Source organism: Chlamydotis macqueenii, chromosome 12, assembly GCF_036417535.1.
Source record: "Chlamydotis macqueenii isolate bChlMac1 chromosome 12, bChlMac1.mat, whole genome shotgun sequence".
NCBI classification, from domain to species: Eukaryota; Metazoa; Chordata; class Aves; order Otidiformes; family Otididae; genus Chlamydotis; species Chlamydotis macqueenii.
Genome location: NC_141567.1, coordinates 3842167 through 3856454, shown reverse-complemented (window position 1 = coordinate 3856454; position 14288 = coordinate 3842167). Strand labels below are relative to the sequence as shown.

Below are 14288 nucleotides of genomic sequence, written 5' to 3'. Positions count from 1 at the left end.
CTGCTGCTCATTCCTCCTCACACTTTTCCCCTGCTGCAGCATGAGTCCTCTCCACGGGCCCCAGTTCGGATCAGGAGAATCTGCTCCAGTGCAGGCCCCTCTCCACAGGCCACAGCATTCCTTAGGGAATACCCACTTGCCCCACCATGCTTTCTCCACAGGCTGCAGGGCGATCGCTTCTCTGGCACCTGGAGCACCTCCTGCCCTGTCCTGGGCGCTCACATGGATTTTTCCTCACTGCCTATGCAGCCTTTTGCCCTTTCTTCAATCTGTTTTCACAGAGGCGCCAACACCTTCGCTGTGCCCTGTGGCGGGGCCGTTGCAGAACCGGCTGGAACCAGCTGTGTCCGGCACAGAGCAGCCCCGGGTCTCTCCTCAGAGAGGCCCCTGCAGCCCCCTGCTGCCCAATACACAGTCCTTGTAAATGAAAACCCAAACCGACTCAAATCATGGTCTTTAAGGCTAAAAGAAACCCCAGTGAGAAGACAACCAGACCTTAAGTGACTTTATGAAAAAAAAAAAAAGAAAAAAAGAGAGACTGAGTTCAGCACCGGTTATTCACAGCCATTTTGGCAGCACACACTGCCAGTGTTAAACCAGACTGTGCAAGGAAGGTTGTGCCCAAAGGAAGTTTTATCACACAATCCAAGCATCTTTAAAATAAAATAATTAAAATCCATAGATTTTTCCAGCTAGAAATTAGATTCCATCACGGCAGCAACCACCTTCTGCCCTTCTCACCCAGCCTACACGGAAACCATCACCCACAGACTTGGCCTGTCAGAGCTGTTCAGACAACTGGCTGTCATCAGCACACGAGCCAACAGTGCCAAGTGAGGCGGCTGGGATAACTGGTACCAGAGGAGCAGGAATGGGATTTCCTAGTGCAGATGTTCTCAAGATTTCCTGCTGCACCGACAGCACGCATTAACTCACAGACACACTTCCCACTCGCAATGCTGTGGGCTACCCTCCCTCAAGCCTGCAATTGCAACACACAGGCTCCTGTGACCACTTCCAGGAGAAAAGTAAAAATATTTGGGGTATTTTAGAACCTTTTAATAAAATAAGGCAGCTGAGAACACAAACGTCAGCTGCATGAGACCCACTAACACACTGCCATGGAACAAAATGCAAAGGTTGCTGGTTTAGGACATCACAGTGCCAGAAAGCAGCTTGGCTGGAAAAGCAATAGAGATTCTTCGTCACGAGGCCGAAGGGAAGGGATGTGAAAAGTTGTCAGTGTGGCTGAAGTGTGGTCAAGAGCACGGGTTGCCCTGTTACTGATGAACAACACTATATTAACTTCTATTCTGTAAGGACTCATTGGAAATAGAGTGAGTATGCTTTGGAAAAGAAAGAAGTACGGTAAAAAGTCATACAAAGCAGATAATAAAATGGAAGGGGAAGTACAGAAGAATAAGAAAAAGAATAAAGCCCGTCTCCAACATCTCCCTTCTTCATCTGCATTTCCCTGACAGAGCCTTATGGCACAGAATGCCCTAGAAAAAACACAAAAACTTGAAGCCTGGACCATCCTTCTCCTCCTCCTCTGTTTGCATTCCGCCTTCCTTTCTTTCTCCTTACAGCTTTGACATGGAAGGGACAGAGTAAGTGCAGCTTGGGCATAAGCTGTCCAGGCCTGCCCCAGCACGCATAATGCACAACCTAGACATGAGGAATTGGACTAAGAGAGGAACTAATCTTCATCAGTTTAATTTTTTTTTAATTCTCAAGAGCTTCCTCCGCAGGTGGACGGTGGGAGGGAGACGTGTAAGTTTCAGATGTTTTGGAGTTCAGAACAGCAACCCTGAGGGTAAATTGACTTTTTTCTTTTTTCTTCCTTACGCATTGCACTCAAGCGAGAGCCTCCCCGTTGCCTTGGCTGCTGGACGACGTTTGGACAGCAGAAGCATTAGTCAGGTTACTGAGGTTGTCTTTCACTTGTTTTGAAAAGTGCTATAGGATTTCTAACACTCGTCTAAAGCCAAGCTTTCAAATTACCCCATTAAACATTATGAAAAAGAACATATTCATGGTTCTTTATAAGATACAGTTGACATAACTCTTTCTCCAGGGGCTGCTGGAGCAAAAAGAGAAATCTGTAGACAGTGATCAAATATTTATATTATTTTCCCTTACATCCCTGTTCCCATCATGAAAATTCCAGATCAGGGTGAGAGAGCTGATTATCAGTGGCAGCTCTGGAGCCTTTATGTGCCAGCCCCAAAAGCACAGAGATATAAATCCATCAATGCATGCATGATAAAAATGATTTTATCTGCTTCTTTAACATAGAAAAATCTCTCACAGGGGAAATCCAAAATGAAAAACGATCTGCAGAGTGCAAAATAAGGCTTCACAGAGTAAACTAGTTTTATTCCTAAAGAACAACATAAAATTTTTCCCTCTTAATGACATCCAAAAGATCACTAACTTCAAGTTACTGCTTGCTGCTGCAAAGAGCTTCCACGCTAATCGCGTGGCTTAGCAACAGCTGCAGGAGAACTAACACATACTACAGAAACTTACCCAGGCTGTATTGTCTCAGAAAAAGGCAAGCTCAAATCCAAGCCACAGTTGTAATTTATTCCAAAGCCCTAAAAAATGCACTTAAGGAAGAAAAAAACCCACCACCCTCTCTTTTTTTTTAGGTTTTCAAATGCATAGAAAGAAGCTTTTAAATTACTATGTTGTGGTCTTGGAAATTCAGACATCTCTGCCTCCAAATGCTCAGAGGGTGAGTCTGAGTGGGACTTGGTTTGCAAAGTAAGCTCTGCACAATTGCAAGGAGCCAACATTCACAACTTGCTGTTCAGCTACTAGCTGAAACCAGTCACTCCTCATCGTTAAAAACACTGGCCATGGACAGAACTTTCCAAAGGGTCTCATACCTCATTTATCATATGATTCAGAATAATTTGAATCCGAGTTTTCTCCAGGAAGCTGAAGGCAGAAGTCATGAAGACCAGACACAGTAGGGACCAATGCAGCTTGCCTGTCTGTGAGGACAGAGAATCTTTTTTTTCCTACTGGCCGTGTCTCTCAGATGAAAAGAAAACACAAGAGGAAACAAAAGTATAAACCTTTTGCAAGAAAGCAGTGCATGCCTCATGCTTCGGAAAGTGCTCATGAACCAAGCCCAAAATGGCAGCTCTTGTGAGCAGATACACAGGAGCGCAGGGGAGAGGAAAAGAGAAAGCCAATGCACTGGTCTTCTAGTTGCTGGCTGAGAAACCTGAAGTTCAGTTGAGATGAAGCACGGAGTGTTGCAAGAGCAACACGGGACTTTATGGGAAACAGAATATCCATCCAAACAGCCTCCACGTGGATGAAATGCAATGAGAAATTATAGTTGCCAGATGCAGACTAACAGAATGGGTGAGCAAAATAAGCATGTTTTACCACAAAGGCACTTTGTTTCAGAATTTAGAGGAAGTTCTAAACACTGGCAGCTACTGAAGAAGAGCATGAACGAAGGCAGGAAATGGGAGATGCACTCAAGCCAAAGGATGCAAAGGGGAGACGAGAACTGAAATGCAAACATTGCAACACTGTGCGAAAGCTCAATACCAAGGGAGTTTAACTTAGAAAAATAAATCAGCACATACATATTTAAGTAGCTGGTTTTGCATTTCTATAATTCTGCTGATACCTCTCCACGTCCTTACATCCAGCATGCCCATAAACTCACTGCCTTGCTAAGGCTGCAGATGTACATGGCGGCATTTGTCAACTACTTAATTGGCTTATTTTTTTACATTATCACAAAGCCATGAGTCGTTTTCTGTTAGGAAAATCGTGCTGAATCAAATACCTTGCCAGAAAACAAGAAAAGATTTAATTTTAGAGGTGGTGACTTTAAAAAGTCAACTCAAAGCCCTGGAGCCATGCTTGTTCCTTCTCATGTGTTAGAGTACCTTAGAGGGAAATTCTTCCATGATCTTGGAAAAATCTACCTTAGAACTTCAAATATTAGTTTAGTAAATGAAAGAGCTTGCACCTCTACAATGATTTTAAAAAAAAACCCAAGTAACCTCAATGTAAATCTATTGTCTGTTCAGGGGGGTGGTCAGAACTACGGAATATCATCAAAAACACAGGATTTGCTATGTGGAGTACTACCTGTTATTTCTGGGTTGCAAAAGGGATTCGCTGTGTTTCTTAGCTGTTATTCTGGATGAGGGTGGTGGGGTTTTTTTCCATAAGATTCTCATTTACCAAGGGAGTAATAAAACAGTATTTTGTAATGCTGACTTTTTTCCCTTCAGAAATTCTTGTAACATAAATAGATATTAAATACTTTAAGGCAGATCACTTTATTTAAAATGTCTATAAATATAAAATGCATTAATAAGACCTCTTAATGCTTGTTTTGTGGTTTGACAGTAAACGTAATGGCTTACAGAGAGGAGTTAAGTTAATATAGCCCTGACCAGTAATGTTCTATATGCTTACATGCAAGCATCCAAGCCAAAATTAACATTCTGGTTTCTTTTAGAGGCAGCCCGCCATCCTGCAGTGTAGCTGAATAAGCACTGCCTAATATCATGGGGCAAATCCTGTCCCCCAACTAACAGCCACAGAAGGCTGACAAGCAGTCGTATTGAGGTAAGCAGGAAAGAAAGATCCCAAGCAGCCAGGAGGTCTTCATCTGTGTGGTTACCTAGAGCACCGCTGATCCTGCACCAGAGGATGTAACAGACATTGCCGTGTGAAGTCAGGGTTGTGCTATTCCTTACGCCACAGTTTCACAGATGGGAAGCTACCACACAAACCTTTGCTGTTGCTGGTGCAGGCACTACCCAAAGAGTGCAGCTCACTGAAGAGTTCAGCTAAGGCCTACCTAAACTACATGACTATCCTATCTCTCTTCCTGAAATACATTTTCTGACTTATTCTTCAGCCTCTTTTGCTGGGATGAAGATCAGCTTGCACTATGGCAAATGGAATGTTGAAATCCCCTTTGATTTCCTTCAATTTCACCTTGTTTTACAGCCTCAGAATAAAGAATTTATGCAATGACGTGTGTCCCTATTATTATTCCTCAGTATCTTCTGATCTTGCCAGCCACTCACAACCAATTTCCTCAGGGAGGCAGAGGCCTGAAAGGTCTTATGTTCCTACAAGTGTGGGAATGTAGGTGGCCAGACAAAGGAGAGAGACTCTGTCAGTGCTCCTCTGAAGGCTGAAAAGCTGAAACAAATTCAAATCCTACCAGACATCAGAAAAACCACACGGATGAACCCCTAGGAGCAATGACTTAACAGTGGGAAGCATTTCAGCTGGACTTTGCACCTTAGGAGATGTCAGATAAATGTGTTCCTGAGCCAAGAGTCCTCTTCCATGTGTACTCTCTAGTGTCTAATAAATGGGTGAGCTCACACTACAGCATCAGAACCTAGCTTAAAAGTCCATCAGCCAAATCCATTGGAAACTAAGCTTCAATATTTGTTCAGTAAATGGGTTTAGAGAACCCAACCCATCTATCAGCACCACTCCACACTTACATATTCACACCTGGCAAGTTGATGTTGCTGAGATGTTCTGCAGTACTCCTCAGCATGGACAGACAACAGTATTCATGGCCACTTTTTGTTTAGGACTTGATCTATCAGTGTATTCAACCCTAACAATCTTCACAGGTTGATAAAGCTACACAATACAGAGATGCACTACTGGCTACACTGAAGTAATTGTCCTTTTGGCATGAGGATCATCAAGACAGACGATTAGCCACATGTTTTAAAATCTCTCTCAGCCATAATGCCATGTCCCAGCCCCAGCAGAACTGTGGGGCACAATGGCAGATTTTTATTATCTCGCTGGTGAATCTCAGAAGAGATTTTAGGAGGACCCCTGGGCTGCCACTGCAAACAAAAAACTTTCATCACTCCTCTTGAGGTCCCAAGTGTAAGGAAGAAACTCAGCCCTCACACATACGTTACATCTGAATATGGATTTATTAGTTCAGAAGGTGACTTGGGAAGCAGATTTGTTCAGAACTGAATGAGACTTACGTTCTGGTTCTGCCTGCTCACTGCAAAGCTAGTATGTGAATTTAAAGGTGGAGGACCATGGCTTTGAGAAGAACAAGAGACTCTTGTGCCCTCAACAAAGACATCCTTAAATGCAAGAAAGCCAGTAAGTAGACTCTGAAATGATGGTGGCATGAATGGATTTGCTGCAAGAAGACATTTCCTGTGAATCAATCCAAATAAATGTAGAGACACAATGAAGCCCTATTGAGTGACTATTGTCACAGCATGCTAGGAAGCAAAATAAAAGGTAGAGGAAGGGACACAGAAAAGCAGCCTGTTAACAGAAAAGACTAGTTAAACAAACTCCCTGCTTAATCAGCAAAGCATTTCACTACAGGAGGGCTCCCTCACACCAGTCCTTGATAAGGGAACACAAGACCTCTTAAAAAGCTGTTGTCCCATCGCGGGACTGTGCACTGAGCATCCATCACTCAGCTCTTTACTGGGAAGCGTGACCAGTCAATTACTGTTAAGAACTGTTATTTTTTTGCAAGCCAATTTGCTGCTCATGAACAACAGAGCAGTAGTTGGAAGAATGAACTGTTCCTGTTACAATAGCATGGGCAGAGGAATACAAGCTTCCTCCAAGATTTCCTTGTGCAAATGCCTCCAGAAGGACCCCGGCAGTCTCTGAGCACTTTTCAGTGTCCACATCCAATTTAGCCGTTATCTCTTTACTGGCACTGCCAACCAGTGAGTGAGCAAGCACTCATGGTGAGAGGCTTTGTGTTACCTTATCAACTGAGACAGAAGGCTTAACTACTAGGACAGCTAACAAATTAACACCCACACTTCATATGAGCTTGCAGTTTCAAAGGGCTCTCCTCACTTCTGCCTGATTCTCTGCAGAATTTCTAGAATGCTTCTAAAGCCCAACTCCACCAACTATTCAGAGGTATGAACAACGCCACTTCATCTAGCACAGGAGGTCCTGGGGTAAAAAGAATGGGATCAGCTGGCAGTTTGGTGATAAGTTTGCAATGTTTGCTACAGCACGGGAGGCAGTAATTTTCATGATGTAAAAATCAGAGATAGAAGGTGTTTCTAGCTGATTAAAGGCAGGTTTTCTCCTGGAAATCAATATGACTGCCTGCTATGACAATGACCTACAGAGAAATATCTCTTAAGAAACAGGTGTGCCATGCAAATCTTTAGGAAACAAGAAACATCATGTCAGACAAGAACCATCTATCCACTCTGGGATACTCTCTTCTAAGGTAAACCATAGCAGTACAAAACATATGGTAGAAAACACCACTCCTGAACAATTACGGAATATGTCCTAACTGAAAACTCGCAATTTCAGTTTCAAAAAAAAGTTTTTGATTGTGATGTCCTCAGACAAATACAGGGAATCACACAGATGGGGGAGAAGAGGCAGATAACACAAGAAAACTAAAATCTTTCTTCATACCTCAGGGTCAAAACAGTTACCAGTTCAGCTGTCAGCTTTAACTTATCCTGGATATGATCTGTTTACTCCTGGCTCCTTCTTTTGAGAGTAAAGTGCCTACTTACCATATTCATAACTGTGAGGATGAATCTTTGGGCAGCCTCTGCACCATGGTATTGGACCATATCAGCATCAGCCACCACCAGAGTTTCTACGGTGTACTCGTTGGTAAGTCGAATGGCGTTTCTTCTCTCTCTCCAGTCACTGGTTGATTTCATTTTCTTTTGTCTCTTCTTTTCTAAAAGTCAAAATACTTATTAAGGCTGGCAGATCATAATAAAATGTTTATACTCTTTTCAGCAAACATTCTTGTGCACATTCAGATTGCAATGACCTTTAATTAAAGTGTCCTTTGCCGATTAAAAGAAGCAACCAAGAGGTTCCATTGCAAGTCCACCTCCGTGTGCAGATTTATACGAGACCATCAGATAACAAGCAAATTGGAAAGAGGATGGGAAAACAGAAAATGACCACAACAGTAAAAGACTAGCTGTAATTCAAACCAAGAAGAAGTCATGCTTTTGCAAAAATTTCAGAAATTGAAAATCCTGCTTGTGAAAAGAGTAACATTCCACTATAATGGAACAAGTGCTAATTAAGGAAAAATCTGCTGCAGAAAACTTTAGGATAGGAGACCGTGCTTTGGGATGCAACGTGCACTCTAGACTCTGCAGGTTCTCCTTAGCCAGGGAAGTTGTAAGATATTCCTGGAGTCAATATTTCCACCAGTTGCCTTTTTACTTGCTACCAACATTACTAGAGCAATGTAACAGAACACAAGATAGAGTCTCAAAAATTTTAAATCAAGTCAGACTGTTTTGGAACATGAATTATTGGCCAACTGCAGGAGTCTCTGGATGAAACAAGTGCAGAAGGTCAGGCTAGATAAGACCTTCTCAAGCTTTCTTTGCTCATTTATTGCTGTTGGCATGAGCGCCAGCACCAGCAGCTGCAGTCACTGGCCACCTACGTGCAGAGCTCACATGTATGTGTACTAAAAGCAGGGGATCCCCTAGACCAGCTGATCCTTAATGAACTTAAGTCACACAAACCTGTGAAAAGGACCCATTCTAAGGAGTATAAAGTGAAGCAATGGTCAGCTATCATTAACATATAAATTAAAACACAGAAGTTGAACCTCCCCTCCTTCAAACCGAAGGACTTATGTATTAGTAATTTGTCCTTGTCTAAACTGAAAGGTGAAACGTGTTTCACAGCTCAAAGGCAGATGTGCAAAACAGCTGAGGCATGAACAAAGGAGAAATTAAGTTCAGATCTGAAATTGAATCTACTCATTTCATTGCAGTCACAAAAAAATGTATTCATATTTTCAATTGCAAAATGAAAGTAAAGCAAATGAAGTTATTAAAACTAATTTATTTTGCAATTAGAAACAAACTGCCAAGATTCACTGACATTACCTCTGCTTTCTGCTCAGCCCGCAACATACAATGGATAAGATACTGGGACTGGTATTAATGCTGATTTCTTCCAGTGAAGGGAGCAGCACATACAACAGGTCTTGAAACAGCACAAACACAGCATTCAGTGCGAAAGTAACATGGGATAGACCGTAACAGATGATCAGATAAACACCTCACGTCACAATACACACGCTGCTCGTTTCCCAGAGCAGAGAATCCCTTTTTCATTTTCTGTAGATTGAATTTGAGACCCTCTCTTAGCAAAGCACCATTCTGCAGCAGGCAGATCTGAGTTAGCATTCATTGACCCTGTTTTTCCACAGCCTTTTTACCAGCTCCCTTACAGAATTCAGTTTGAATTTCCCTTGTTTCCCAGGCTGGTAAATGCACCCGCATCCAGATCATCAGTTTTCCCTGACTGACCCTCTTGTATTCAGGGTTACAAACTCCATCAGCTGTAAGCTCCTCAAAGCCCACCTGAAAAAGACTCCCTGCCTTCTGCTCATTCATACATTTTCTATCCTGTCAATATGCACATTTGCACACGTCCATCCCACATCCCTATTTTGAGTTGTCTAGCAGTCATCCAGAATAGCTCTGCACGTGCTTTTCTGCCCAAGGCATCGACTGTCAACACTGGGTATGTATTTTAAACTGAGAAAACAACCATGAAATTTGATTTGAATCTTTTAAAAAAGATTTTGGAAATATCCCCCCGGGTCTAAAAAGACAGACGGGGTCCATGGACAAGCGAAAAATGGAAACTTGGGGTGCTCATAAATAACGGAAGCTGTATGCCAGCAGCAGAGATGAAAATAACCAAGTTTCAAGGCTTGTCTTCACAGACTGCAGGACAGTTACAGAAAAATGCACAATCATGACAAAGCTGCCACAGAGCAGGGGATCTGTATGTTTTTAAGTGCTGTAGAAAGGCAATAAAATAAAATGGAGTGAAAGAAGGAAAGGTGAATGCACCTTCGATTTGCCAACTGTGAAATGGAAATAGCTTCACTAAACTTCCATGAAAAAGCTCCCCTGTTTATTTGTCTACTCATTTCATTCCATTCATCAACCCATCCCATTCTCTGCATAGCCGCGCATCTTTATCTTTGGTAATTTCAAGGTTATCGTTTAACAATACCAGGGGAGAAATCAGAGAAGAAAGAAGAGAAGGCAAATTATTCCATTAAGAACACTGACTTTTTGGGTCTGGCTGCCGGTGATCAGAACCTTCCTAGAAGTAACAGCACTTCCCCATCAAATTCTTATTTTGGTAATTCTCTAATAAATTAAAAGTTTTCAGCTGGTATAAATCTCCTACCTGTAGAGAAGTTGCTTTTATGGGGGGCTAGGCCTAAACTCAAATAAGTCTGGGCCTGGCATTGAATGAGCAGTGTAAAAAGGCTTAAGTGGAAGAAAATAAATTCAGAGGACTCTGGGTTTTCATTTCAAAAAATCTCTTTTTTTTGGTAGAAAGGAAGCCGCTTGTGTGAGAGGAGGAACCCACTATCCGAGACTGCAGCTTGCACTCTGGGGAGAAGAGGTCATGACATGGTCATTTGCCATGGGATTGCCTGGCATGGTCCCTTCTCCAGAGGCAGATGAAGGAATTGGCAAGACTTTCCCGGTTCCACTCGGCACCTCTTTGCGGAAGGCAGCTGTACACTCTGCAAGGTGTGATTTCTGGAGAGCAGCAGCCTAAAGGGACTCCTGGTAAATTGCTGGGTAGTCTTGGTTCACACAAAGCCTCTGGCCCCCATTCCTCCATGAGTTTGCCTTGACGTTGTGGATTGGCTGCTTTCCACTGGGTGGTAGGGATTAGAGGTTGTGTGTGGAAAACTACCACCCCACAGGCTTGCCCAGAAACACAGCCAGAGTGACCTAACTTAGAGAATCTGGGCTCTTACTCTCATCCTCTTCCTCACGTTCTCCAAGTGTAAGCTTACTGAGCACTTAAAACAGGCCACAGGTAACGGACCCAAGGGAGCCTACAAAAAGCTCAGGTGGTCACCGATGATACGCTACTGAAGAGGTAAGGCAATGCACCACAAAGTACCTGAACAGAAGTGTCGTGTGTCATTCCTCCCTCCCCTTTTTCTCTTTCCCTTTTTAAGTCCGTAGCTCCTCTGTAGGGTAACTTTCCTTATTCTTTTTGTCCTTGCAGAGGACTAATTTCAGAGTGGTCTCTACTTGCATCTTCCTGCCTACCACAGATGCAAACAATTTTCCAGCATAATCAAGCACATGAAAATACACAACTACTCATTTGCGTGGATGAACCATCACAAACAGAAGAGAAGAAATCCACACATCCCATATCATAGACATGTGATGAAAAAGAGAAAAAGATCCAAAGCCAACAGTACAAATCCTCATTAAACACATCTGCAACTCATACCTGAGGTGAGTCAACTTTATGGAGGTATCAAAACAACCCCCATCTCTAGAGTCTCACTTCAAAAACAAGCCAGCACAGACAAGTCTCACTCCAGCCCCGTGTGATTTATGGACTATGGGCAGAGAATCCCTCCATGAGTACATGAAACTCCAAACTAAAATAAACATCAGCCATTAAAACAAGGATTAAATACTTGGTGGATTCTTTATTTGAACAAACTGATGTTACAAATTTTGTGGTGCAGATGTTAAGTGTTAGTGTGAAGGCATGAGAGGCCATAAAACATGGGCAGGAGCCTGTCAGAGGAGTTTACATTGCAGGGAGCCTACATAACCAAACTGCACACTATTTTAGGAGTCAGGTGTTCCCTGCTTAAGAGGTCAGACAATTTCATGTGAAATATGAGCTGAAACAGTCAATCTACAACACAGCACATGTATGCTGCGGGTGACTAGGCACAAGGGACATTACTCTTTTGCTAGTCACTTTGACAGTGTGTTACAGAGTTTATCTGGCCGAGAAGTCCACAAAATTCAGGACTTTTAGGTGATGGGAAAAGGGCAATATTCCACCACATCCTCAGTATAAAATGGATTTAACATCGCACAGGCTCATTAGCTGGCTTTTATTTACAGGCTCTTACCTCTCCTTGGCTAGTCACTCGCAAAGCAACATGATCATATCACATTCTGCAGTCCAGCAGTCTTTGAAATCTTTCTCAGAATGGCAAAAAACCATAGTCCCTACTGCGAACAGAAGCACAACAGAGCTCTTCTGAAGCCTTAGTAGAAAACTCCTTATGTTCAGTGCTTTTTATGGCAACCCAACAGATGTACAATTCCAAAGCAACCGCCCCAAATGACCTTTTCCTATTACACACCAAAAGCCCTGTCTAGCACTGTCTGGTTTTTGGCACATTCTTGCTGTAACTGCAGAGTCCCTTCCTGCTCCTCCTACCTCCCTTCCAACAGTATTTCCCAGACTCATCTGAAAAGCAACCTCTTCTCCTATAGCCTTCCACTTTTTTCTCCCTTTTAATCTTCCCCTTTGTAATCTTAGCTACCTCATTCTAGTCAAACCTTCTGAAAGTTTCTGGATGCAGTTCAACAAAAGCCACAAATAAAAGTAAAATTGCAGAGTCCTTTCTGCAAGGCCAGATTTCTCCATAGAAGCTAGAAGTTCTTTTCTACTGCTGCCTTAAAAATCTTCTCCAGTTCTTCCTCAGGAAGCCTTCTGCTAACTTCCCTCCACCCATCACCCCTTTAACATCTCTATAGCCCCTCAGAAGGAGAACTGGCTCTGTTTTCCTTTATGCTGTTACTTCAGCAGCATAAAAAGAAGGAGAGACTGTCTGAGTGTGGCAAACAGCTAACATGAGTTTTTCCTATACTCCAGGAGTTTCTAGAGAATCTTTCACTGCTCCTCACGTTAGGTGAGTTTCATTAGTTTCACTTAAAAATCATCCCCTCTCCAAAGCAAAAGAGAGAGAAAGAAAAAAAGGAGATCCTGAACGCAAACCAAACCTAGAAATTAAAGAAAGGAAGTCTTTGAGGTATATGCTTACCAGTTAACTGAAAACCATATACCAATCAGAGGACGGACAAGTTTGTTAAATTGTCAGGGGGACACTAAGCCACAAAGTTTCTCTGGTACCAGATGTAGGGTACAAACACCTCTCAAAAGGCTATGAAATCTGTGTTTAAACAATCATTACACTGCATCTGTGTCTCTCAGACATTGCTATTTAATCTAGAAACTGCACTCACTTCAAATAACTTTCCAAATCTAGCATAATGGCTTGACTTCATTTCAAATTAAGAAGGCAAGGTGTAAGGTGGAACCCAGGAAGGAAGTGAAACAGAAAATGGAAGTTAGCAGCAGCTTTTACATCCCAGGACCAGGGCAAAAGCAAAACCTAAGCAGAATACAGGCAGGCTTGCTCATGGTTAGAAGCAAGACAAATTTGAACAGGCTTAGAGCTCTGAGACTTTCAGGATGACAAAACATCTGCTGCAGAAGTCAGCCCACTGAAGGATACGTGCTAACACAGCCTGAGCTAAAAGAGATCAGGGGACAGCTCAGAGGTGTGAGATCACCACAGGCTTCCCAGCACAAAATTCATGGACACTACCAAAAACATCCATTCACTGCCTCCTGTGTGCTTTACATCCATTGGTTACCTTGCAGCTGCAGTTTCCATCCATACAACAATAGAGAGATTCTTTTCAAAACACTGATCTCCTGAAGGAGATCAATGGGTAGTCTGAAGCTCGGGGATTAAAAATGGTTGCTTACTGAAATCATAGCTGATTGGAGACAGAGCTGTCCTCTCATTTTTAATGCCTGGTCCTACAAAATAGTTATGCACTCCCAATTTCTTTCTGAGTAGGATGGCAGATAAAATCACGCGTCAGCTGGTAGGAAAAATCACTACATAGCAGAATGACCCATTGCTCCCTAATCCACCTCCCAAAATGTGTTGTGGTTTGGGACTTTTTTTTGTTTGGCTTTGTTTTCTGGGGTTTTTTTGTTTGTTTGTTTGTTTGAGTTTTGTTGTGGGTTGGGTTGTCGTCGTCCCCCCCCCGACATGGCCACTTTCATATGAAATCACAAGTTCATTACTATTTGTCTGGCACAGCAGCAAACAAAAATTTGAGACAGAAGTCATGAACTCCATGCTGCATCTCAAAACACCAGGGAGATTTTATTGCAAGGATTGTTATCCAAGTTAGCCTGTGGCTTGGACACATCACTTAAAACTTTATTCTTCTGCAAAATATACTCAGTCATCAACATAACCCATCAGGACTTTGTCCTCAATGCAGGCCCATAAGACAGCACAGGATAAGCACTACGATCTCTATCTGCTCACTATTTCAGTTTTTCAGAAAGCAAGCACAGTGAGCATGGCTTACTGATAAGACTATTAAGTGGGAATGGAAATACCTGTCCTGCCTCAGCCCCTGTGCCTC

General features: G+C 42.7%; 1 protein-coding gene across 3 annotated transcripts in view; it reads right to left on the bottom strand.

Moving 5' to 3' along the window:
* Window positions 1-14288, bottom strand: part of ADAMTS17 (ADAM metallopeptidase with thrombospondin type 1 motif 17) — a 187130-nt gene that overhangs the window by 152701 nt on the left and 20141 nt on the right. For all 3 annotated transcript variants that reach the window (XM_086757388.1, XM_086757387.1, XM_086757389.1), the window contains exon 4: window positions 7560-7732. In XM_086757388.1, coding sequence (XP_086613514.1) covers window positions 7560-7732 — 173 coding nt within the window. The remainder of the gene's footprint in view (window positions 1-7559; window positions 7733-14288) is intronic.